The 27,669-nt window shown below is 43.1% G+C and overlaps 1 protein-coding gene across 2 annotated transcripts in view; it reads left to right on the plus strand.

Moving 5' to 3' along the window:
- Positions 1 to 27,669, plus strand: part of DAAM1 (dishevelled associated activator of morphogenesis 1) — a 227,168-nt gene that overhangs the window by 112,737 nt on the left and 86,762 nt on the right. For both annotated transcript variants that reach the window (XM_070750274.1, XM_070750284.1), the window contains one exon: positions 12,297 to 12,386. In XM_070750274.1, the coding sequence (XP_070606375.1) occupies positions 12,297 to 12,386 (90 nt within the window). The remainder of the gene's footprint in view (positions 1 to 12,296; positions 12,387 to 27,669) is intronic.

Consider the following 27,669-nt stretch of genomic DNA (forward strand, 5'->3'; position numbering starts at 1 on the left):
ATATTATTTTACTGAAAGAGTAGTAGATCCTTGGAACAAACTTCCAGCAGACTTGGTAGATAAATCCACAGTAACCGAATTTAAACATGCCTGGGATAAACATATATCCATCCTAAGATAAAATACAGAAAATAGTATAAGGGCAGATTAGATGGACCATGAGGTCTTTTTCTGCCGTCAGACTTCTATGCTTCTATGTTTGTAATATATAATAAATATATAATACATATAATATATAATATATATAATATAATAATATAATAATATAATATAATATATAATTATAATTTATAATTATAATATAATTAACTCAGTTCTCCCCAATAATATACAGTATTGGGTAGAACTGAGTTAATTATATTTGTCCGGTCTCTAAAAACATCCCAATTTCTCATGCAGCCCCATGGCAAAATTAATTGCCCACCACTGTCCTAGACCGATAACCCTTTATCCTTGGCAGAGTGTCTTGGGACTATTTATCTGAATGACCCCTTTTCTGTGCAAGTCAAAGTTTCTGTTCTCTGTTTTTATTACTTTTGCTTAAAACAGATTGAGAGAGAGAGACAGACAGACAGACAGACATCCACCCACCCACCCACATACACGTATTAATTTCATGAGCTAGATTACTATTCTGAATATATTACTGATACATTTGTGAAAATAAATGCCATTGATCACAATGGGACATAAATTTGAGGAAAGGTTCATGGTTCTGCTTATGTCCTACGTTTCTTTATGATGAGGTTCAAGGTTGATATGTGTAGGATCTGTAAACGATCCCATCCAGCACCATTTGCTAATTTTTTTTTTGCAACATTAATACTGCCTTCAGATCAGAATTGCACTAAATGATGTATAAAAAGTATAAAATGTAATGAGACTCTGAGTGTATATGGATTTTCAGTTGTTCTTGTCCCACCTATTCATAAAACGGAGCTTTAATAAAAGGCATGCACATCGAATCATCAAAAAACTTCATTTAAGGTGAAAACATACGATCATTCTGATTTCCAGTTGTGCTTCAAAAACCCAGGAAATCAGAACATCAGCACTGTATATTACAACACACAGGTAGTATTTAATTTTGTTGTAAGCCGTCCTGAATACCAAGTCTAATTAAATAAATAAAAAATAAACAAATAAACAGTCATAAAATACTTAATCTCATACTTCCTTATGAATCTATTGTCAAGGTTCCAAGTAACACCCCAACCAATGAAAAATCCAAAGCCAGCAGTTCCTCAAAGTTTCATTTTATTAGAGATGTTATATTGGCACATCTGGGAAAACTGGAATCTGAAAGCACCCCGGGTTTTCCCTACCAAAAGGAAAATCAAAGTCCTTTTCCCTGCACCCACATGTCCATCACATGGTTCACTCAATGTATTGTCCCAACTGGAAATGTTCCCCCAGTCATGCCTCTCCAGGTGCAGACTGAATGTCCTTAACTCCCAGAGAAAGGAATGTTGTTATGGCTATACAGTGTTCCCTCGATTTTCACGGGGGATGCGTTCCGAGACCGCCCGCGAAAGTCAAATTTCCACGAAGTAGAGATGCGGAAGTAAATACACTATTTTTGGCTATGAACAGTATCCCAAGCCTTACCTTAATACTTTAAACCCCTAAACTGCAATTTCTCATTCCCTTAATAACCATTTAGATTATTACTCATCATGTTTATTTATTAAAGTTTATTTAAAAAAAATTATTAAAGGCAGATGAAAGTTTGGCGATGACGTATGACGTCATCGGGCGGGAAAAACCGTGGTATAGGGAAAAAACCAGCAACGTATTTTTTAATTAATATTTTTGAAAAACCGTGGTATAGCCATTTCGCGAAGTTCGAACCCGCGAAAATCGAGGGACCACTGTATACTGTATCTCCACCAACTCTATGCAACCCCTCTCCTGTTTTCCCACATCACTTAAGTGTGACAGCCCTGAAGATCCAAAGAAAACGAAAGCATCCAGGGCTGACCTCGACAAGTCAAGGTCTCATTTAAGCTATTGATTGATTGATTGATTGATTGATTGATTGATTGATTGATTGATTTAGACTTCTATGCCACTCAATACTTTGGGACTTACAACAAGTAAAATACAATAGCAATAGCCTTTAGACTTATATACCGCTTCACAGTGCTTTTATAGCCCCCTCTAAGTGGTTTACAAAGAGTAAGCATATTGCCCCCAACCATCTGGGTCCTCATTTTACTGACCTTGGAAGGATGGAAGGCTGAATCAACCTTGAGCCTACTGAGATTCGATCTGTCAAACTGCTGATAGCCGGTGATCAGCAGAAGTAGCTTGCAGGACTGCACTCTAACCACTGCACCACCAAGGCTCTCAATATAACAGCAATAGTAAGAAGTCAATATAAATAATAAATTATATTTTTAAAAAACACCATTGTAAAACCATTATGAAACTCACTATAAACCCACTATAAATCCTATTACAGACATGCATAGGAATCAACCTATTTGGGCCATGACTGATGTTAATATTCACGGCCCCCAGGCCTGCTGGCTTTCTGGAAGTCCAGTAGGGTGGGAATGCTACAGACATCGGGGGGGCGGGGTTCCATAGAGCTGGGGCAGCCACAGAGAAGGCCTTCTCCTGCAGCCCTGCCAATGTGCATTGCTTAGCTGACGGGATCTGGAGGAGACCAGCCCTGTAGGATCTTATTGGTCTCTGGGAGGTATGCGGCAGGAGACGATCCCGTAAATAGTCCTAAGACATGTAGGGCTTTATAGGTAAAGAGAGCAAGGGTGATGCAGCAGGTAGAGTGCTGGACTGCAGGCCACTGAAGCTGACTGTAGATCTGTAGGTCAGCGGTTCAAATCTCATCACCGGCTCATGGTTGACTCAGCCTTCTATCCTTCCAAGGTGGGTAAAATGAGAACCTGGATTGTGGGGGCAAAATGCTCTGTTAAAAAGTGCTATTGCTAACGTGTTGCAAGCCGCCCTGAGTCTAAGGAGAAGGGCGGCATAAAAATTGAATGAGTGAGTGAATGAATGAATGAATGAATGACTAAATGAATGAATAGATAGATAGATAGATAGATAGATAGATAGATAGATAGATAGATAGATAGATAGATAGATAGATAAATGCAGAATAGCATCTCGACAGATAGATTACTCAAGAGCTTCACTTTTCTCACTCATTTGATAGTGATGTAACGCTGGCCTGGGTGCAGAATTGCAGCTTTCAACCACTGTTTATTAACCTTTCTGGCTGTCAGAGCGAGCGGCTGCCCTGTCTTAATTCCTCCTGCAGAATTGCCAATGCAAGTCAGGTCCAAGCCTGTCATTAAAAGCTGTATGTTCACAGGCAAAGCAATGTTCCCCTTGTACCAGCTGAATGGCTGCCGTGACTGGCCAATAAGCCCTTTCTGGCACTTGTAGACCCCAGACTCCCACCAAGGGGGAGGCTGCCTCATCCCTGCCGTCTGTCAGGATTTGGTCCGCTCTTAAGAGGAAGAGTCTTTCACAAAAGGCAGCCAGGCTTACCTCGGCCTTTGTTGCATTTCTCAGCTGCTGCATTTGGTTTGGGTTGCCTTGGCAACCTACAGGCCCTTTCCTGGTTTGGCATGGGGCCTGCCTTGTTGACATCCAGCATCTCCTACCCGATTAATGACATTGCCAGACTTAAAGGCAGAAGTGGAGATGATAAGTGAGTGTCGGAGACAAAACCATGACCTAAGCAAAGCTGCCTGTTCTCTGGGCAGTTTCCAAGTGAATTTGGCAATGCTTGGTAAACCTGGGTTTGAAAAACTCCTTTGCCCTTCTCCCTCATTCTCCCCTCCCCATTTCCTTGAGTTGCTGCCCCACTTGAAGCTTTTACATGATGCTCCTGATTCATTTGTCCATCAAACAAAGGGCAGGATTTACTTCTGGCCCAGTTAACTTCCTTTTTAGCCCTATTTCGACATGCAAACAGCATCTTGTCTATAGCCTGTTGAGGAGGGGGGGATGAACTCAGTCTCATTTACTCCATTGCATCCAAGCTGAATTCCACCAACATAGGAGCAAACTGAGGAGACAAGAAGCCCAAAGAGTCTTGCTCTGTTGCAGTTCATTTTTCTGCTGCCATTGCAAAATTCTGCATGACAAAATGCCCAGCCTTGTCTCCTAGCTCCACCCAGGTAGCAGTTTTCCAATGGAAGAAGTGATTTTTATACCTAGGACAATGAGGAATGCATGAGTTAAAAACAACCAGAGCTCAAAGAGAGAAAAGTGAAAAAAAGGGGGGGGAAACAAGTGCAAAATTTGTTGGCATAAAAACCATTTTATGTTTGCAAAATTATTGTTATTGCTGTTATCTGAATTTATATAGAAATGGTCATGGTACAGCAAAACAATATAAACAATGAAATTAAATTAAACCCTCCATGGTAAATATATAAAACAGTAACATCCTGCATAGTAAACAATAAACATTAAAACATTCAGTGAAAATAACAAGAACTGTAGTATCCTGATAGTTTCATTAAATTAGTAAATCATACTTAGCTGTAAACAAACTCGTAATAATCTTGCTCCTGAAATTCACTGTTTAAATCTCTCAAAAGGCCTCCAAATAAGATCTATCTTTGGTGCTTTCCCTTTGGTATTTGCTCATCATGCTGGGTCTGTAGCTCTTTAGATACTATTAAACTACCATGTCATCTAACTTTTAATCTTTATCTCTGCTAAATTTAATTTAATTTCTATGTGGCTAAATTCAGGAAAGGAAAGATTAAAAATAATTGTTATGTAAAATTGCTTATTTATGTAGCACTACCTTGTAAATTCCAAATTATTTTGTACGAAAAGGGTAATCCTTGACTTTCAACCACAGTTGAACCCAATGTTTCTGTTGTTAAGTGAGACAGTTAAGTGAGTTTTGCTCCATTTTATGATCTTTCCTGCCAGTTGTTAAGTGAATCACTGCAGTGGTTAAGTCAATAACACATTGTTAAAAAAAAAATTTAAATTTGAATTGGATTTGTATGCCGCCCCTCTCCGAGGACTCGGGGTGGCTCAAAGCATGTACAGAAAAAACAGGAAACAATAATATCAATCTAATTATACCTTAAAAAACAATCTTAAAATTCTAATTAAAAACTATCAATATCATTCATTCAACAGTCAAACTAAGCATTCATCGGTCAGGGGCGAAGGTCTAAGTAACCCCTGGCTTGGCGGCAAAGATGAGTTTTTAAACTTTTTCGGAAGGCATGGAGGGTGGGGGGCAGTACGAATATCTGGGGGGAACTGATTCCAGAGGGCCGGGGCCCCCACAGAGAAGACTCTTCCCCTACGTCCCGCCAGCCGACATTGTTTGGTCAACGGGACCCTAAGGAGACCAACTCTGTGGGACCTCACCAGTCGCTGGGATTCGTGCGGCAGAAGGCGGTCTCAGAGATAATCTGATCCTATGCCATGTAGGGCTTTATAGGTTATAACCAACACTTTGAATTGTGTCCAGAAACAAATTGGTAGCCAATGCAGTCCGTGGAGTGATGGTGAGATATGGGCATTTCTTAGAAGGCCCAAGACTGCTCGCGCGGCTGCATTTTGAGCCTACTGGGCCCACCAGAAGTTGGAAAACAGGCCTTTTCTGGCCTCCAGAAGGCCACTAGTGGGATGGGGGAAGCCGTTTTTGGCCTCCCCAGGCATTGAATTATGGGTGTGGGCACTTGCGGATGAGTGATAGCACACGTCTATGCTCTTTGGGCACCCGAGGAAAAAAAGGTTCACTATATAGGATAGTGACTCCAGTCTTGAGAAGAAGCAATGTTCCTCATGGACCTGGAATCTTTTAGTTCTTCGTATCACACTCACCTGCCTTCACTTTATTTTTTAAAAATAGCCTACATGTCTACACATGTCAGTTAATTACTTCTTGCATATTGATGAGTTGCAGATCCAAGAGTCTGTTTTCTTTTATTTCATGAAAGCTTCGTTGCGATCTGGAGAAGATTTCTCTTTGCCACAGGTGACTAGACAAATATATTTGTACAAGCTCAACCACAGCCAAAAAAATTTTTTTGGTCTGTCTGTCTAGTTTTCCCCACCAGTTTAAGAAATTTACAAGGCACTCTTAGCCTGTACTGGTAATACTCAACTTACAACCACAATTGAGCCTAGAAATTATGTTGCTAAGTAAGATAAATGTATTAAGTGAGTTTTGTCCAATTTTACGACTTTTCTTGCCACGTTTATTAAGTGGATCACTGCAGTCGTTAAATTAGTAACGTGGTTGTTAAGCAACCTGGCTTTTCCCATTGACTTTGCTTGTCAGAAGGTCACAAAAGGTAATCGCATGACTCCAGTACAATGCAACCGTCATAAATACGAACCAATGGGAAGCATCCAAATGTTAATCATGTGACCACGGAATGCTGCAACAGTCATTAGTGTGAAAAATAGTCACGTCATTTTTTTCCCAGTGCTGTTGTAACTTTGAACTGCTGTAAGTTGAGGACTATTTCGAATTCATACTGCACTTATTTATGTTGCTTAATAGATACAAGAAATTCACCTAGCTCTAGTTTTGATCATGTAAAAGCCATTTTGCTGCTGTTTTTTAAAAGCAACCAATCATGTTTATGCTGTGTTTGCACAATGCTTATTGATGTGGGAAGATGATACCGAAACAATACTATGGAATTAATGTGCAGTCTTTTTCATATCTTTGATTTTTGCCTCATCTTGTGAGGACCTGCCACAACAAAGTTCTCTGTGCTGTGGTCATTCAGTTAGCATCACTAAGGGAGAGGTTCTTAATGCATCTTTAAGAAGTGGTTGGTTTCTGCCACTTCACAAACTGATTTTGATCATCTGCCAGTTTTACTTACATCAGCAGCATCGGGCAACTCAAAGAGTGTAATTAACGTCTGGGAAAAATACAAGAGTGAAGAGGGATGGGCAAAATTGGGGGGAAAATACATAAAAGTTTTGGGTAAATGAGAAAGCCCAAAACTGGTTGGAAATAGTTATTTAGCTTTTTTATGAAACCATCTCTTTCTCTTTTCCTTCAATTCTAACATTGAAGTCATTTGAACAGTGCTAATAGAGGCGTGTTACTTAGTAATGGTCAAACAGAAGCTGGTTTCTCCACTGCTTTTTAAATAAGGTTTTTTTTTTAGTTTTTAAATATTAGATTTGTTATACATTGTTTTTATCATTGCTGTAAGCCGCCCCGAGTCTACGGAGAGGGGCGGCATACAAATCTAATTAATAATAATAATAATAATAATAATAATAATAATAATAATAATAATAATAATAAATGGTATGTTTCATGTCCATATGTAACACAATAAGGTTACATTTTAAGAAAGGTTGCAGATAATTTTATATTTTATTATAATTAATATGCGTTCACTTGAGAATATTATTTTGGAAAATAATAAGCAGGACACCCAGTCGCCCAAAGTAATTCAGATTAATTAAATGAAAAATGTTTCCTTCTCTCATCCTTTCTATTCTTTATTTCTATATACCAAATTACAGAATAAAGTTAGTATCAGTAAGTGGAAAAGTAATCCCATTCTTCCATTAAAAAAACCAAGTTGCTCAGTGCTGCTCAATAATCATGTTGCTGAAAGAAGGTGTTTTTCACATTTAAGCTATAACTATATAATGCAAAGCTGGATCAAAAATCTTAAGATTTGTGGAAATATTCATCCCCCTCTTGTGCTATAGTTTGTTTTATGGTTGCCTTGTTGCTCTGTTAGTTTATCTTCCTTCTACAATCAAAGCCAGGAAATTTTGTTGGCTTCTCCGATGATCCTGTAGATTGCATTAAAAAAATGAATCAAACCCTCTTATTCTTCCGTCTAATTTATTTTACTTTCCTTTGTTTTTATGCTGTTCTGCACAAATTCATTTTTTCCTCCCGATTCTGAACAGCTTTATAAGAAGGTTAGGCAGCCAAGGAATTCTAGAACGAATGCCTAAAACTTCTTGAGTTTGTTCCAGTGTAAGCTGAAAAACTAAATGTGGAAGTGAATTTCCTGAGTCTTGAAAGTTAATAATTTCCTGACTTCTGGGCTAAAAGTATGGCAGGAAGATCTAATAGCCCATATTTAAAACAAACCAGTTCCTCATAATGGAAAAATTGGCAAATAGGAGTATTAACAATCTATATATATAGGAACAAGGTATGTCAATTATGTGTAGCCTGAATTCAGTCACCGATCTGTGATATTCATTTTTGCTTTATTCTTCAAAATGGTAACCACATTTCTCCAGCACTGCAAAGGACTGGAATTATTTGCATAGGATGTGAAAGTAATAATTGATTCTACTGCAAAACTAATTTTAAAATATTAAATTCTTGCTAGAATAATTAAGAGGCTTTTTGTTTACTTTTGAGCTCGTTCACACACAGATCAGCCAGTTGTGTATGCATGTTTGTCATTTCTTTCTTTTATCCAATCATGCCCATAGAACAAATAGCCTACCAAGCTAGTTGCCAATTGGCATCTTCTGCTCACTAATTAGACTGTTTCATGATTGTTAATTGAAGCTGCATGTATGGAGTTTGTATCCTGATTGCTTTAGGAATTTAGCCACAGAATTTCAAACATGAGGATAAATAAATAGAAAGCTCCATTACTGTATGCTTTCTTTACAAAAACACATTGCCTGCGTTCCTTGGAGGCAGTCCATGTGGCCACCAGGTGTTTTTGTCACCAGCTTGAAATTCCTGCCAGTGACAATTTTCTACCCTCAATGCGGTAGAGATTTGAGATTTGTAGACTTCAAGTTCCTGATAGTTGAAGTTCATACTGTACATCTCAAAGTTGTCAGGGTTGAAAAACACTGTTCTTATCTTATCTACAGTACTTATCTGTCATATCAAAACTAGCACATCAGTCGAGGAAGCTTAATTTTAAATGTTACAGTTGTCAGTAGCAACATCTTGCATGGTCAACCTAATTATTGCATATAGTGACGGGTTAAAATGAGACTGCTCCCTCGTTTGACATTTATGGTCTGGCCAAAATCACAATTTTCATATGTTTTTTTAAAAAATTAAACAAGCAGTTCCTTTTCCTTGTGCCCTTTATAGACTGCTTTATATCAGGGTTCACCAAAGGGGTCAGTATTGTCCAGCCAAAGGTTGACGGATCTGTCCAAGAGGTCATTGTTGTTTATTTATTTATTTAATTTATTTAATTTATTAGATTTGTATGCCGCCCCTCTCCGCAGACTCGGGGCGGCTAACAACAGTAGTAAACAGCATATAACAAATCTAATGTTTAAAATAATTAAAAACCCTTATTTAAAACCAAACATACACACAAACATACCATGCATAAATTGTATAGGCCTAGGGGGAAAAGGATAATTCAGTTCCCCCAAGCCTGATGACAGAGGTGGGTTTTAAGGAGCTTACGAAAGGCAAGGAGGGTGGGGGCAATTCTGATCTCCGGGAGGAGCTGGTTCCAGAGGGTCGGGGCCGCCACAGAGAAGGCTCTTCCCCTGGGTCCTGCCAGACGACATTGTTTAGTGAACAGGACCCGGAGAAGACCGACTCTGTGGGACCTAACCGGTCGCTGGAATTTGTGCGGCAGAAGGCGGACCTGGGTGTATTCTGGTTCGATGCCATGAAGGGCTCTATGGGTCATTACCAACACTTTGAATTGTGACCGGAAACTGATCGGCAACCAATGCAGACTGTTATTTGAGATACTGTACTATTAAATTAGTGGTCATTAAATTATTTTCACATGCATGTAATAAATGATTGGGGCTCAATAAACAGTCTGAAATGTCATGAAAGGGTAAAGGGTTGATATTCCGCTCCAGCCTATGTTATGACTGAGATATGGGTGAATGTGACTGAACGATTTTTAGATATGGGTTTTTAGGATAGTTTTAATTGGATTTAGTATGTCATAATGGGTCCTAGGTTCTGAATTAGTTTAGTTTTAACTTCGAATTCTAATATACTACTATGTTCTGTGTATCTATTTTTAGTTGTAAGCCTCCCTGAGTCTACAGAGAAAGGTGGCCTAGAAATTGAAATAATAAATAAATAATAATAAAAATGAGTTTAAAGAGTTTTGAGGCCCCTGCTCTATCTGAAATGTAAGGTTCAAATGTATCCTTGGCATTATATCTAAGTGCTCTAATGAACACAATGCAAGTAACTAGCAACCCATACTTTCCAGTTCCCAAATTGGAAGGGGATTTAAACTCGGAGTTTGGCTTTTCAGTAGTAGCCCTCACATTATGAAACATGTTAGCCTAGAAGATATTATTGGATTCCACCATTTCCTAAGTTAGGTAGACCTTAAAGCCAACTTGATTCATCACAGGCGTTTAGACTTTAAGATAATTATCGTGTCCATCTATTATTAATTTTATGATGCCTAGAGTTATTATATTCTTTTTATTAAATCAAAATGGTTCCTAGAGATATAAAATAAAACGTGCATAGGGCTATAAATTAGAATTGTCCATTGACTCATGGAAAAGCAAGGGTGCTAATACCAACTGCTTGACTTTTTGCTTTTCCCTTGACACATATCTATGCTTTCTTTTAGTATTGTGTCTGAATGGAAGAACTCTATCTTGTTCTTGTCTTCAAATATATGGGTTATATTCTTGACTTATGACTTATGATTTTTGGAGAGAAACAACCCCACCACCTGGTGTTTTTTTTTGGGGGGGGGTGTTGTAACACTAAGCAAACCAGTCAGGACTTCCATGATTTAACAGAATTGGAAGGGAGCTTAGTGGTCTTCTAGTCCACGGTTCCCCAGTCTTTTCAGCTTTGCGGACTGGTCAGGGTGTGGCAGTGGTAGTGGGGGAAGGAGATGGTTCCAAGTGTGTGATGGGCAAGTGCTCTGTCTCACGCAGTTCCATTTGCATGAGCAGCAGGCACACAAACACTCCTCTAATGCAAATGGAGTGCACACACACCGCTCGTACACTTCTGTAGCTTGGGAGTGGGTCGCAGCCTGGGGAGTTGGAGACCCATGTTCTAGTCCAACACCCTGTTCAGGCAGGAGACCCTATGCCAATGATGGTGAACCTTTTCAGCACTGAATGTCCAAATTGGAACACATGTTCGTGTGTGCATATTGGAACACCAGAAACCCAAAGACCAGCTAGCCGGTGTGCCATGCCTGTTTCTTGGCAATTTTCTGAGCTGTTTTCAACCTGAAAATGGCCCGAAAACGGCCTGGTTTGGGAGGGGTTTCCAGACCTTTTTTCAGGCCATTTTTGGGCTGGTTTTGGATTGTAAACTTTAAAACACCTGGAAAATGGCCTGGAAATGACCCAGAAACTGCCTGAGTTTTGGCTGTTTTCTGGCTCTTTCCAGAACCCAAAAAAAACAGCTTGCCAGAAACCAGAAGATGAATTGACAATAGCGCGCATGCCCACAGAGAGAGCTTTGCGTGCCACCTCTGGCACGCAAGCCATAGGTTCGCCATCACAGCCCAATACCATTCTGGAATGGTTCCGGAAAACCTCCAGTGATAGAACAGTCACAACTTCTGCATGCCAGCTGTTCCACTGATTAATTGTTCTTCCTGTCAGAAATTTTCTTTTTAATTGTAGGTTGGATCACTCTTTAATAATATTCCATCCGTGTGCAACAACCAAAGAGCATGCATAGGCATATTAACTCATTCATATTAAGCTAAAATTGTTCAGAATTCTGGCTTATGATGATACTGCATGTTAATTCCGGGAATAGTAACGCTCTCCTAAGCCAAAAGTTTGTAGGCACCTCCTGCCACAAAGCTGCTGGAATATTTTGATTTATAAATGCAGTGATGCCTTTGAATGGAATGCGACCAAGAACAATAGCTCAGTTGAATCCTTTCCCAACATGGCTGTAAACTTAATTGGTAAATAAACAGAAGAGTAGAAAGCTGTAGTTGGTTTCAGCCACAAGAAAGCTATGGATGCCAAACTATCAGTTGCATCCTTAAAGGCCACCAAAATTAAATGAAAATTAACACCTTTAAAAAGGCTTAAATATGAAGTTGATTTTGACGTACGACTAATCACCAATCTAAGATCCAGGATCAGGTTGCAGGAGGTTGTTTTCACAGGGAGCTCATTATAATCTAGATTCAAATCAGTCCTTGCAGAAAGGCCAACATGATATGAATAATTATTGAGCTAAGGGGGGAAAATTAAGCCTGTCTAAGGAAAGGGAGGGGCCCCTTCCCTTCAGCTAAAATGTCAATGAATATCAAAGTTTTTTAATTTTTTTGATAATAAACATTTACCTCTCTCCCCACTCCTACCCCACCCTTTTTTTCTCTCACTAGGATGAACTTGACCTTTCGGATAAGCATAGAGAAGCCATGTTTGCCCTACCAGCAGAAAAGAAATGGCAGATCTATTGCAGTAAGAAAAAGGTAAGACCTTTGAATTATGCTTCCTCCACCTTATAGGCACTCCTCAACTTATGATCGTTCATTTAGTAACCATTCGAAGTTACAAGGATACTGAAAAAGTGACCTTGCACTTGCAACCATCATAGTATCCTCATGGTCATGTGGTCAAAATTTGGGTGTTTGGCAACTGACATGTAGTTACAATGGTTGCAGCATCCTGAGGTCATGTGATCAAAATTTGTCAGCTTCCGACAAGCAAAGTAAATTGGGGAAATCAGATTCACTTTGTGACATGATTCATTTAACAGCTGTACTGATTCACTTAACCATGGCAAAAAAAAGATAAAATTTGACATGATAACTTAACAACTGCCATGCATTAACTGGTCCCAATTGTGATCATAAGTCAAGGACTACCGGCATGTCATCTCCTCCTCCTCCTCCTCCTCCTCTTCCTCCTCCTATACTTTTTCCAACTTTTCCACTTTTTCTGGACACAAGAAAGAAGAAAATTCTGCAAAATGCTTTTGAATCGGTTTGAAGATACAGGAGGAAATTTATTCTGACCTTCAGATGCATAGACCAGATCATAAGAATCCAAACTAGCACGATTATTTGTATCCTGGGAGTTTATTCACAAATGCAACAAAATTACATTACAATAATTTAGCATAATAAAAACAAATGTTAAAAACATATGTAAAATTCTAACGAAGCAGCATGTAATGTAAATCACTCAGGGCATAATATTTATTCTATTCTATTCATTGTTCATTGCACAGATGTAATTCTGTAGAAGTTTGTCTAAGAATTGCAATACAAAATTTTAGTTACATTACATTTCAATTTAACATTATTGTTCGACAAGAAAAAAGCATCATATCTAATTGTGCAACAAATCTCCTTTTAAAAAGGAAGTGGCTACATCAAGTAGCACATTTATTGACTGTTTTGGACTATATATTTCACCAGTCAGAGAGAGTTTTAGCTAGGTTTTGTTAGCTTCAACCTTGATTAGAGGGGGAAACTAGGGACGGGGTGCTTGTGGAAGGTAGATGTGGTAATATCTGATTAGTTTAGGATCGAATGCATTCGGTGAACCCACAAATTAGGTTAATTCACTGACCAGATATGCACATATGAGAACACAGCCATTGGGAAATAATGGTAGCATATCAGGGGCTGCTTAAGCAGTGGGATGGGTGGAAGATAAATTTAATCAGTAAATTAAGTTCAATTTCTTATTATCTGTGGGCTTCCTTAAGCTTGCGCTTTACATTTGATCTCCAGAAGGTAATTTGATGTGCAAAGGGAGACAAATATACAATATCTCTAGACCGCAACCGTTTAAAACAGCCATACTTTCTACTGGAATTATACAGTAATTTTGCAAGACCCTCATGCAATTGTGAGGAAAGATCTAGTTCTTTTAAAATATAGGAGACAAATGCTGTATTTGCACTCTCACATACTCTGAAACACTTTGAAGGGAATGAATCTGAATTGTTACATTCATCTAGTATCCTTGTTCCACAATCTTTTGCTTCTATACTGAACACTTTTTAATGGAAGACTCTGTTTTTTCAGGATTGTGTTCAGAGACTCTTGGAATCTCGCGGGATAAAAATATCTTCCAAGAAAATTAGTATGATTTCCGTAGGGAAACAACAGAATTTGTCAAATACAGCCCTGTAAAGGCCAAATCTTTACTAATGCCATGTATGCCGTTCATCACTGCAGCACCTAATGTAGCATAAATGAAACAGAATTAAGTTTTGGAGGAAAAGCAAAATAATTATTTTGCCAGTTTTCATTATCAGTTGGATTTAATACAATCTTTATTGTCTCTGATTTGAGGGGGATGGCTTGTATACATAGCTAACTGGCAAGCCAAGAGCAACTAAGCAAAAAACTAGAAATTTGGGTTAGAAAGTACGAGAGGTTATAAAGGTGTCATTTATCATTTTCTGAGATGGACCATTTGGGTTATGAACCATTAAAATGTATTAGGATCTGTGAAGAATGAAACATTCGTAGAGGTGAGATGGATGAAGATGGGAATAACTGTTTCCCAGAATTCAGAAAGGGAAGGGAAAGACTTATTGGCTGAAATTTCAGCATAAACAACAGATTATTCTATAATAAGTAGGCAGTAGGAAAAGCAAGTAGGATGCTTGGCTGCATAGCTAGAGGTATAACAAGCAGGAAGAGGGAGATTGTGATCCCCTTATATAGAGCGCTGGTGAGACCACATTTGGAATAGTGTGTTCAGTTCTGGAGACCTCACCTACAAAAACATATTGACAAAATTGAACTGGTCCAAAGACGGGCTACAAGAATGGTGGAAGGTCTTAAGCATAAAACGTATCAGGAAAGACTTAATGAACTCAATCTGTATAGTCTGGAGAACAGAAGGAAAAGGGGGGATATGATCGAAACATTTAAATATCTTAAAGGGTTAAATAAGGTTCAGGAGGGAAGTGTTTTTAATAGGAAAGTGAACACAAGAACAAGGGGACACACTCTGAAGTTAGTTGGGGGAAAGATCAAAAGCAACGTGAGAAAATATTATTTCACTGAAAGAGTAGTAGATCCTTGGAACAAACTTCCAGCAGACGTGGTTGGTAAATCCACAGTAACTGAATTTAAACATGCCTTGGATAAACATATATCCATCCTAAGATAAAATACAGGAAATAGTATAAGGGCAGACTAGATGGAGGTCTTTTTCTGCCGTCAGTTTTCTATGTTTCTATGTTTCTATAATTTAATCGGAAACTGTTAAGTCCCAGAAATAAAGAGGGAGGACAAGCCAGCTTCTCAAGGAACTCATTTATTTAAGTGACAACAGCAGCAAACAACAACTGCAAAATTGAGAAGCGCAAGAACTGCTGAGGAGAAAAGTCTGCATAGCCGCTCTCTGACAGCTCTTTTATACGGAACTGTCAAGTGCGGCAGCCAATAGAAAGTGCAGAAACTCCCGCTCGGAAAAACCCACCAATCAGACGGGATCCAGCTGTTGCTAACGTCGCCAGGATGCAACACAAATAAAAACAGCTCAAGAACAAGTCCAATTGTACAGTGGAACCAACCGTCTAGAGCAGCTTTTCTCAACATTGGCGAGCTGAAGATCTGCGACCTTCAACTCCCAGAATTCCACCACCCAGAAAGAGAGATGAAGTCCACACATCTTCAGTTTCCCAGGGAGGAGAAAGACTGATCAAGAAAAAATACGGAAAAATCTTCATTAGAATTTTTTCCCAAGCAAAAAATAGGCGTGTTTTTAAGCACAAGTTTAAGAACAGGTTCTCTATAGATCAGGGGAAGTTTTTAGGTTAGGACTTCCCTGGTCTTATGATTCTCTAAACAACATCACCCATCATTGCAGGAGAGGCGGAGTAACGACACGGACACAAGAGCTGGATTTAACTGGGTCATTTTTATTAAATTAAATTAGCATAATTTATTTAAATAAATTAGCATAAATTACCATAAATTTGCATAACGAACTATGACCCCCAACAATGGACCTGCAGGGTCAAACAATTGCTTCCGGGGCGGAAAAGTTACGTCACATAAACTTCCTGGGCAACTTATGGGCGTAGCTCGATGCTAGTCCAGGTGAGGGACCCTCCCTCACCTGAGACCCTGCCATGCTTTGTATGAGGGGGGTCACGCCGGCTAACCCCTAACAGGGGACTTAAAGGTGCGTGACCCAAATACAGGTTCCCCCCAACTGCTCAGGTCGCTTCCACCACAAGCTTGGAGAGAACCTGTCAATCATCCCCAAAGATGCCCAAGGGAGAACACCAGTTGCTAGACCACCACCCAGTTTTCCGCCCCTAACCTGCCATGGAGCGGGGGTCAGATCTCTATCTTGGCCCCCCGACTCCCCCCTCTAGCTGCGCCAGCTCACACAGAGACCGCTGCAGGTCCTGTAAGAAAATGGCGTTCCCCTGTTCTGACAGGTGAACGCCATCGGCCCGGTAAAGCCACGGCCGATCTACAGTGAGGAGGGGGTGGGCCACTACAACCCCACCTAATTCCCTAACTATCCGTCCCAGGGCCTTATTCACTCTACGCCTGACCCGGTGAATGGCCCTAAGGGAAAGGGCGTCCCTCCACACGATCCTGGGGAGGATCTCTGACCACACCACTTGCGTATTGGGCCACACCTCGCGAAGCCGTCGTAGGTCTTCGCTCGCCTGGACGATCAACGGTAGACCGCCAAGCAGGCACAGGTCATTGCCACCCAAGTGCAAGACCAGCCATCTGGGTGCAGCCACCGGATGCCGCCCTCCCAGCAAAGACGGTAGGAGACCCTCCCACCGCATACCTCTGCGGCCCATCCAACCGACAGAGACCCACCATCCCAATGACAACTGGGTCCCGATGGCGCTTCTGGCTGCTGAGCGGCCGGCCCAAAAAATCATGCTGTGGCCACACAGCAGCGCCGTCGGTTTCACGTTGGCATGGGGACCTGCAAGAGGACACACACAGAGAGGTTACCTAGCCTAAGCCCTGCCTAGAATCCTCAGCGGGCCTAACATAACCCAAATATGCCGCTGACCGCCAGTGGCCGATCTCCCGAATCCGATGGGCCAGGAAACCAGAAAGTGCCGCGCTAGTGGCGGCGCCGATACGGAACGAATGCGTTCCATAACCGGCGGGATCCATGCCTACCTGAGCCATAGCCCTGGACACTAACACCCAAAATTGGTAACGGGTCAGGGGGGTACCGTCCCAATGCCTAAAAAGGTACCCTTGCCCAGACCCTCGCAAGCCACAATAAAGCTGTAGGGCGGCCACCGGACACACCGACTGGTCGGCGGCCGCACTAAGCTGGATGCTAACCTCTCTGTGCAGCTGATCCGTCTTAGACTGCCTTATGACAAGGGATACCCCCCCCCCCCGCCTAAAGGCCAGATCAGCATACTGGAAGGCACGGAGCGACGTGTCAGCCTGAGACGATGCCATGGCCTCACTGACCCTGAGGGCCCCAAAAAACATGACACAAGTCGCTGCCCTAAAAAGACGGGCCTCATACAAGGAGGCACACAGACTTTCAAAAGCCCCATTAATCAAAGACAGCTGCTGAACCGTCAGAGCCCGACGAGTGTCACCAGGGGCCCCCGCATGCTCCCTCATCCAGCCTTCCAGCATCTTCCGGATGCGGAAATCCCCAGAAAAATCCGCAAACCCCCCCGCCTTGGACAGAAAGGCGAGGCCGGCTAACCGGGTCCTGATGGTCCTAACTGACAGGCCACGCTGCCTAAGCTGGACACAGAACTCCGCCAGGTGCTCAACAGGGGCAGGCCAACTAAGGGGGTAACCCCTACCCTGCCTGAAATCCCCAAACTCCTTACCTGCACGCTGGTATGCCCTGAGGGTGCCGGGCGCTACAGATAGGGAGATTGCCCTGGATGCCTCGTCTCTCCACCGATCGGAAGCCCGCCCAGGCTCCAAAGGTGGACGGGGAACGCCTCTGGCGACGCTCGGGCCCGCGGGGCCAGGGTCCGAAACCTGGACAACTGACCACGGGACAAGGCGTCAGCGACCCCGTTATCCAACCCAGGGACATGCCTAGCCAAAAACAACGTGTTTAGGGACAAGGACCTGTGCACAAAATGGCGGACAAGCCGCATGACCCTGTCGCTCTTAGAGGACAGGGCGTTCACAACATGGACAACCGCTAAGTTGTCGCACCAAAAATGCACAGTCTTGTCCCTAAACTGCTCCTCCCAGAGCTCTAAGGCCACTACCAAGGGGAAGAGCTCCAGGAAAGTCAGGTCCTTAACCAGAGAAGAGGCACTCCATTCCGGAGGCCATGCCGACCAGCACCACTGGTCACCTAACACTACCCCAAAACCGCAAGTCCCCGCGGCATCAGAGCAGAGCTGCAACTCAGCTTCCAAAAGAAGCTCGTGCCTCCAAAAAGACAAGCCATTAAACCTATCCAGGAACTCCCGCCACACGCGGAGGTCAGCCCTGACCCCCGCGCAGAGGCGGGTACAATGATGGGGCAAACGCAGCCCCTTCATCGCGTTGTACAATCTCCTTGAAAAAGCCCTGCCCGGGACCACCACCCGACAGGCGAAATTGAGAATCCCCGCTAGTTCCTGGAGCTGCCGGAGAGTAACCTTCCGGCAACCCAGAATCTCATCAAGCTTCCCTTTAATTTTGAGTAACTTATCGAGGGGCAATCTAGAAGATTGCTCCTCCGAGTCCAATTCAATACCGAGGAAGGTAATCCTGGTGGCGGGGCCCTCGGTCTTCTCAGAGGCTAAAGGCACCCCCAGCTGAGCACAAAGGGCTTCGAAGTCCCACATTAGAGCAAAACATTGCTCCGAACGCGCGGGCCCTGCCAACAAGAAATCATCAAGGTAGTGAACGACCGAACCCCAACCACTGTGTCTCCTGAGCGCCCATTCCAGGAAGGTACTGAAACTCTCAAAAAGAGAGCATGAGACAGAGCAACCCATAGGTAAAGCTCTGTCCACGTAATAACCTCCCTCAAAATGGAAGCCCAAAAGCTCAAAGTCGTCTGAGTGTATGGGGAGGAGCCGGAATGCCGACTTAATGTCGCATTTACCCATAAGGGCTCCTACCCCACACTTCCTAACCATAGCCACGGCAGCATCAAATGATGCGTACCGGACTGAACAAAGCTCGTCAGGAATATAGTCATTCACTGACTCGCCTTTCGGAAAAGACAAATGGTGAATCAACCTAAATTCACCACTCGCCTTTTTGGGGACCACACCTAAAGGAGACACCCTGAGATTCGGGAAGGGCGGCTCCGGGAAGGGCCCGAGGACCCTGCCCTCGGCCACCTCCTTCCGAATCTTCTCCCGAACAATGTCTTCATGTCCTACAACCGACCTAAGGTTGTCGGACATGAAGGCTTTCCTAACCCCCATGTAAGGGATCCTAAATCCCTTTGAAAAACCTAGCAAGAGAGCAGCCGCTCTGCAAAAGGGACGAAAACATGCCCCCTTTGCGGCAAACTCGTGGCATGCCTGGGAAACCCCCTTTCCCGCCCCTCCCGTAGCCGCCTTGGCTGGCATGGAAGACACGGGCTCCTCTTCCATGAAATGACCGCTGTCAGTCCTATCACACCCTTCCTTGCCGGACATATAAGTGGCCTGGAACCACAGGTCCGGGACCACCATATCCCAAGGCAAGGAGGGGTCATGGGCTATGCGCATCCGAAAGCCCTTATCGTAGTGCCTCCAGATGGTGCCACCATACTCAAAATGAGCCCTGGCAATCAAATCAATATACTTAAGCAGAGCAGCAGCCCTAACCGGCTGCCTCTGGATCACCACGGACGCGAAAGTCAGAAAAGCGTACAGCCAAGAGCTGAAACACTTTGTGACTTTCGTTTTTTTCACCTTTTCCCCGGGCACAACCTCTTTGTCCTGTTTGGGGACCTCCCTGTTTAACAGGGAGAAGAGGTCCACATACTCCCCCCGCCAAATGGCCTCCTTCACCGATGGGTGGAGGTGATATCCTAAGGGTGTGGCGGGGAGCCCACATGGAATAGCCCCGGGCTTGATGCTGGCAAACGGGTCCCACACGGAGGACACCCCCGCTCCCAGCACCCCTATCCCCGGCGGATACACCAAAGGGGGCGGGGGCATTATAGCAGGCGCTGGAGGGATCCATCCCCCCACCCCTGCCCCGGGTGGGAAAGCAACCCCGGGTGCTACTGCCGGCGGGACCGGCGGAGCCCACACCTGCCCACATGTACCTAAAGTGGACCCCAACAAACTCAAGCCACTCCCTGATGCAGGCGGGCTAAACCCCGGACCCCGCCCAGGGATGAGCGGTGTAGTGCCTAAATGTGGTGTAACCTCACCTGCCCCATACGGGGTGGAAGACATCCACGGAGGGCCCATCCGAGGTGGGTCCTGGAAAGCTGGCATCTGCCCCGACTGGGCCACCTGCCCGGCTTGGGCCATCAGCCCGGCCTGGGCCATCTGCCCGGGTTGGGCCATCTGCCCGGTTTGGGCCATCTGCCCGGTCTGGGCCATCTGCCCGGTCTGGGCCATCTGCTCGGCCTGGGCCGCCTCCTCCTCTGGATCCCTTCCCCAGGCCGCCGATGCCTCCAGGGGAAGTCCACCTGGGCCTGCTCCGGACCGCCAGCGCTCCAGTTCGTCAAGCCTCTCCAAGACCCTGGCCCAGGAGAGAGAGGGAGAAACCTCGGGGTGAGGGGCTGCAGGCATGAACCCCACCGCCCCCTCAGCCGGGCCCACCCCGGGGGGCCCCTCCATAGCTGCCCGAGCCTGGGCAGAAGGCCTCAAAGCCCTCCTAGGCCGCGCCACCGGTTGGGCCGGGGGGGCCCGAGCCTGCCTCTTTTTGGGGCCCATACCCCTCACAGAGCAATTCCCAAAGGAAAAACCCCCGACCAAAAAGGCCCGGCCGTGAGACCAGGCCGGCCAAAGTACCTTAGGCCTCACCAGGAAGGCCAATCCACACACCCCTTTAGCAATGGGATCAAGGCCTCACTGCCCAGATCCAGCAAGGGGGCCTGTAGACACCAGCCCCCCACCTAAGACTCCCGCAGGTGCAAAACCGCCCCCCCAAACCTGGAGGGAAACCGGGCTGCACCCCCCCCAAAGGGCACCCCTCCCCTCGCCACCGATCCCGGGGCAACCAGAGGGTAAAACCAGGGCGGAGCCCAGCCGATGCTGGCTCCGCTGGATGCCAAACAGCTCCTGCCACCCAAACGCCACTCGAGAGATCCGATCCTGCAAGGCCACAAAATGGCGGCCGCGCACGAGGCCGCACCCAAAATGGCCGCCGCGAGCCGAACTGCAAACGTCTGCTCGGGGCGATGGTCCGGGCAAACAGGCTGAGCCCCGGGCCTGCTCGCCCTTAAATAGGGCGAGCCAGCCCCGCCCGGACCAATCAGCAGCCGGGCCTGTACAGACCCAAATCTCGGGCGAAGTCTCGCCTCGCGAGACTTCGCCCGAGAACCAAGATGGCGGCCGCCATGGGGTCCGATGTCTTCCCGGCTCCTCCCGCAAACGCCGCCGGCGGGTAAGTCCGCCGGCGCTATTCCTGAACATTTGAAACCATGAGACTTTGTCTCTAATCAGTCTGAACATCACCAGACTCAGGAAGTGATGATCAAACTATTGAACCCTTTTCCGTTCAAATTCTGTGTATCTAAAAAAGAAACTTGTGAGCTGTGACTCATCTTTTTCCTATTCATTTTATTTCTTATTGAAGTATTAGTTGTCCAAATACTGTATTGATGTTCTATTTCTGCGTCAAATTAAGGGTGACCTAAGTGGATTTTGAGTAAATGGGTTTTGAACAGAATAAATACTAAGCTTGAGACTTTCTCAAGTCAAGATCAGGCCAGATGCATTATGTGCTGGCTATGCCCACACCCGATTTAGCGAAGGGGGAAAAAGTTGTGATACGTCACAAAATGTTATGAATGATGTGAGTTTGACACTCCTGCTCTAGTGACTACTTGAGGTATTATGGTGATCAAGTGTCCAGGTACTAAGGAGGCCTGTCTTTTTCACGTTCAGGCAAGTGCTCCAGCTAGATCATAAACTAAAATCCTATTGTAAATATGATAAGACCACTCTTTTCCCCACTTTCTTCCTAGCACCCCACTCACACAATACAGATAGTCCTCAACTTACAACAATTTGTTTAGTGATGGTTCAAAGTTGCAACACTGAAAAATGCTTATGAAAAATGAATGTGGGATAAGTAGAAGTAGTAGAATTCTTTATTGGCCAAGTGGGATTGGACACACAAGGAATTTGTCTTTGGTGCATATGGTCTCACTGTACATAAAAGAAAATATACATTTGTCAAGAATCATGAGGTACAACACTTAATGACTATCACAGGGGTCAATTGTCATAATTGTCTAAAAAGCAGATTGTAAAAATATTTTTAACATAAAACGTTCATTAAAATGTTTTTTAAAAAGAAGAGAAATGGGTTAAAATAAAATAAAAAGTGATTATGGATAAGTTAATGGAATAATGATATGGGAATATAGAAGATACAGTGATAGGTATCTTTTTACAGTGATATGGGTGAACAGTGCAGTCAGGCAGTAGGGAAAGCAAGTAGAATGCTTGGCTGCATAGCTAGAGGTATAACAAGCAGGAAGAGGGAGATTGTAATCCCGCTGTATAGAGCACTGGTGATACCATATTTGGAATAGGTGTAGGCTGCAAAAAGATATTAATATTAGTGATACATGTTACTTGTTAGGTTAGGTTTGTTTGTCATTGTTAAGTGTAGTTTAATGTATGTTTGACTTGTATATATGTATGTGTTTTGTCTATATATATATATGTTAAAATTATTTGATAAAAATTATTTTAAAAAGAAAGAAAAGAAAAAAAATGCTTATGACTGGTCCTCACACCTATGGCCATTGCAGCATGACACCTGATCAAGATTTGGGCACTTGGCAACCAGCATGCATTCATGATGCCTACAGCATCCCAAAATCATGAGATTGCTATTTGTGACAGCTGGATTGCAATAATTACCGTAAGTCAATGTGTGAAGCTGGATTGGGTTAATAGCCATGTGCGATTCAGTTAATAATGGCAGTGATTTGCTTGACAGCTGTAGCAAAAAAACCATCTTATATCGGGCAAACAGCTTTGCTTAAACAATGCAAATTCGACCCCAATTGTAGTTGTAAGTTGAGGACTCCCTGTAATTCCATTAGAGATTTAAACCTTTTGAATTTTTTCTTCATGAGCAGTACTGTTCCCCATCACAGTATGCAGTATTGCTGATTTATTTTTAACTCCGTCAAAAACAGCAACCCGCCCTGCTACTGACAGCTCCATTTCAGAAATTCAAAAGCAGCTAAAGGTGGACACCTGCAGACATTGAGTTGTCCATCTGTGCTGATGGTATTGGAAGAATTTAAAGAACAATAAATACAGACACCATGACAGGGAATGTCCATCAGCTGTATACCTTCTTTATTTATGATCAGAACTGGCTGCTTCTGAAAACAGAATGGCAGATTTGCTGGATTCATCAGGACAATATTATTTAAATTGAATAACAGGAACCAGCTGCTGTGAAGAGGCCTGCTATCTTGGTGTCGCAGTGTCTAACATAATTGCCATAACTATCAAGATCTTGGGGGAGGTAAACAAAGAAAATTATCTGAACTTTGCAGAAATCTGAATGGTGTTCAGTAGACAACAAAACCAGGTTCATGAAGAATGACTCAGTTCATAGCTTTCCGTGACCTGCTTTTGAACTTGGTTGTCATTGAGAGTAGACGCTGACCGGCTTTGGATTGTTGTGACAGAAAGGGTTCTTTCTCTTATTTTAAAATAATGAGACAAGTGGAATAGCACTTTAGGCCTTCATTTACAAATATACCCGTTGGTTTGGCTAGGAAGGTGACATGGCCGTGAGCATCAGTGGTCAAGGATTAAATCTGCTGTTTTAATGCATCATAAATATTGAATTCCAGAGAAATGTCAGAATGAGACAGCTTATCAGTTTCTCTCTCTGCTTCCCAATGCTTTTCAGCTCCAATATTGTTGAGGGTGGCTGTCCTGTTAAATTACAGGTAGTCCTCAACTTGAGGCTAAAATTTATGTTGCTAAATAGAAACATAGAAACATAGAAGTCTGACGGCAGAAAAAGACCTCATGGTCCATCTAGTCTGCCCTTATACTATTTTCTGTATTTTATATTAGGATGGATATATGTTTATCCCAGGCATGTTTAAATTCAGTTACTGTGGATTTACCAACCATGTCTGCTGGAAGTTTGTTCCAAGGATCTACTATTCTTTCAGTAAAATATTTTCTCATATTGCTTTTGATCTTTCCCCCAACTAACTTCAGATTGTGTCCCCTTGTTCTTGTGTTCACTTTCCTATTAAAAACACTTCCCTCCTGGACCTTATTTAACTCTTTAACATATTTAAATGTTTCAATCATATCCCCCCTTTTTCTTCTGTTCTCCAGACTATACAGATTGAGTTCATTAAGTCTTTCCTGATACGTTTTATGCTTAAGACCTTCCACCATTCTTGTAGCCCGTCTTTGGACCCGTTCAATTTTCTCAATATCTTTTTGTAGGTGAGGTCTCCAGAACTGAACACAGTATTCCAAATGTGGCCTCACCAGCACTCTATATAGCGGGATCATAATCTCCCTCTTCCTGCTTATTATACCTCTAGCTATGCAGCCAAGCATCCTAATTGCTTTCCCTACCTCTAGTTATGCAGCCAAGCATCCTACTTGCTTTCCCTACCGCCTGACTTCACTGTTCACCCATTTTGAGACTGTCTGAAATCACTATGCATTATTTTACATTTGGAAACATTAAACTGCAGTTTCCATTGCTTTGACCATTTATCTAGAGAACTGATTCCCCCCTCTCCCCTTAGAAATTTACAAATCAATTTGACAATTGAGTTCACATTGTTTAAACGTGCCTCCCCTCCCCACACTGCCCCAGAACTATGGCATTTGAAAACTCAGAACTGCATAATCAGAATGTAATCGGACCAGGACAACCTCAAAGAAAATTGCCCCTATTCTCACATCACATCTCAGGTGCTCCAGAAAACCCCAAACAACATCTAATGTAAAGCCTTCTATGTGGGTTGGGTCAATAATCATCTGGGATAATCCACTAATTATTCTGGTAGCCATGGTCTCATGAGTCGTCTCCTTTCCTTTCACATTAAAAGCCTGGGGCATTACAACCACCCTTTCCAAAAAAGAGGTCAGCAGCTTGGGAAGCAGCTTTTTGCTAAGGCATAGCCACAGACAAGGCCTCCCACTCAGTTATCTGCAAAAGAGCACCTTTGTTTCTCTGGAGACCTTCTCAAATGACATCCAACAGTCTTCGTACCTTGGGGTCATTGGCTGTTGCAATATCTGAAACCCAGAGAGACACATCTGCATGAAGATCCAATCTGGGTCAGACACTGGAACCATGAGTTTTGTCTTCTGACCTTTTGGACTCATCTGAGGAGCATGTGATGGAGAGATAGCTGGAACCCACCTTCAGGGAACTTCTCTCTAGCAAAGTTTGTGCTGTTCTGGGTGTGGTATTTATAGTACCTGTTGTAAGTGGCTTTTTAGATGTTGATTGGGGTGTGTTATAACTGGCTTTTAGGTCATTAACTCTCATTTGCTTGGGTTGCCCTGCCAAGCCCTTGTCTTCTAAGTATTGATAGTAAGTACTAAGTAGGCTGGTCATAAATCAGGACTTCTGTTGACTGACAAGAGGGACCTGTTTCTCAGGTTTCAATCACTTCCCTGTCTGTTTTTGTGCCTGTTCCTCCAATAATCTTAGGGGCTGCAAAATTGAATGTGTGACCTTGAGAGAGATTTTTGCCCACAGTAATATATACTAGGTCTGCCCTCTTATCCACTATTTATTTTTGATTGAGTAATGTTTTATTACAGGCACGATTGGCATTTAGAAAACATCAGCTAGAATCTCTGTCTCTTCTCTATTCATTAACCTTTGCACATTTGGTGCCCCAATGGTTCAGGTAGTTTGGACTCATGAATAATCAAAGCACACACACACACCCATTAATATCGAGAAGCCAAAACAGCCCTAATTCAGAAAAATCTGAATATATATAATAATTGTAGAAAGAAATGGTGGCTGGCTTGGGTGCTTAAAATGAGAGATCGACAGGAAGAAAAGGTTAATTCTGTAAAAGCAATACCAAGTCCCAGAGCAAGAATGCAACCTTCAGTATAGTTTTCAATAAATAGAACAGTTGTTCTGTAGCTCCAGTTGAGAGGCGGATTTTCGGATTATGATAACAGCCTTTGAAGTTGTTTTAGGCCAGTGCATGACCCTAATAAGAAAGGGAAATGAGGATAGAAAGATTGCCTTGTCAGGGAGATAAAATACAGATCTGAAAGTAATATCGTTGTGGGTGGATTTGATTTGCAGCCAATCCCAGTGTGCTTTCTTCTCAAGTAAGCTTCATAATTCCTAGAAAACATGTCACTAGGTGGAGAAAATCATTAGAAGGCAGGGTTTCAAGTTCTTTTACAGTCAGGTCTGAAAGAAGTGAAATATATACTGGGTTTTGTTTGGAATAGAGAGGGAGGTGTATTGGCTTTCTTTTGGATAATAACTTTCTAATTAATGAAATGTTTTATGCATCTACATATTATTATGGAAAGATAGCACTGGTTTCAACTGTGTGTGTGTGTGTGTGTGTGTGTGTGTGTGTGTTTGTATCCATATCTTTCATAATTTGGTCAAGGGAAGACTGAAAATAGAAAATCCGACACCAAGCTCCGAGTCATGGCAATCTAGTCTCTTATTTTCTTATATCTTATCCTACAGAATTCTGGTCCCAAATTGCCAGTCAAAACCATCGTGGTTTTTGAATGTCCCCGTTTCAGTTAAGAATGTACAGTGGAACCCCGACATAAGAGCTGCTCTACTTAAGAGCAACTCAAGATAAGAGCTGGGAAGGAAGAGATATTTTTGTTCTACTTACAAGCCCAAATTCGAGATACAAGCGCCAAGGAGCTGTCTCCTGAAGCCAAACGCTAACTTCCGCGTTCGGCTTCAGAAGACAGCTGCGAAGCGGCGCGCGTGTTTTAAAAGGTTGCAGCCGGCCTGGGGGGCTCGGGGGGGGATGCTTGCAGCTTTCTTTCTTGCTCTTTTTCTTTCTCTCTTTTACCTTCCCTTCCTCTATTTCTTCTTTTCTTTCTCCTTCCCACCTTCTTCCCTCCCTCCTTTCACTCATTCCTCTCTTACTCTCCCCTTTCATAAGTTTCCTTGCTTCCTTCCTCTGTTCCTGTCCCTTCCCCCTTTCTTTCTTTCTTTCTTTCTTTCTTGCTCTTTTTCTTTCTCTTTTACCTTCCCTTCCTCTATTTCTTCTTTTCTTTCTCCTTCCCACCTTCTTCCCTCCCTCCCTCCCTTCACTCATTCCTCTCTTACTCTCCCCTTTCATAAGTTTCCTTGCTTCCTTCCTCTGTTCCTGTCCCTTCCCTCTTTCCTTCCTTCCTTCCCACCCTCCGTCCATTCATTCACCCATTCCTCTCTTGATCGCTTAAAGCCGGTCCCTGGTGCAAAAAGGGTTGGGGACCTCTGTCCTACAGGATTGGGTGGCAGAGAAGTTGAACATATGTAAATTTAAAAGTTTAAGAAAGTTTACAAGTTAAGTGAAAGAAACTTCATTATTCATTTATATGTACATGTACATTTCTTCATTAAAAACATACCTTTCTGCATAATTTAGACTAACTTTGTGAGTTTTTTGAGGGCTGGAACCAATTAAAATTATTTA

This window comes from Erythrolamprus reginae, chromosome 1 (genome assembly GCF_031021105.1).
Source record: "Erythrolamprus reginae isolate rEryReg1 chromosome 1, rEryReg1.hap1, whole genome shotgun sequence".
NCBI lineage: Eukaryota > Metazoa > Chordata > Lepidosauria > Squamata > Dipsadidae > Erythrolamprus > Erythrolamprus reginae.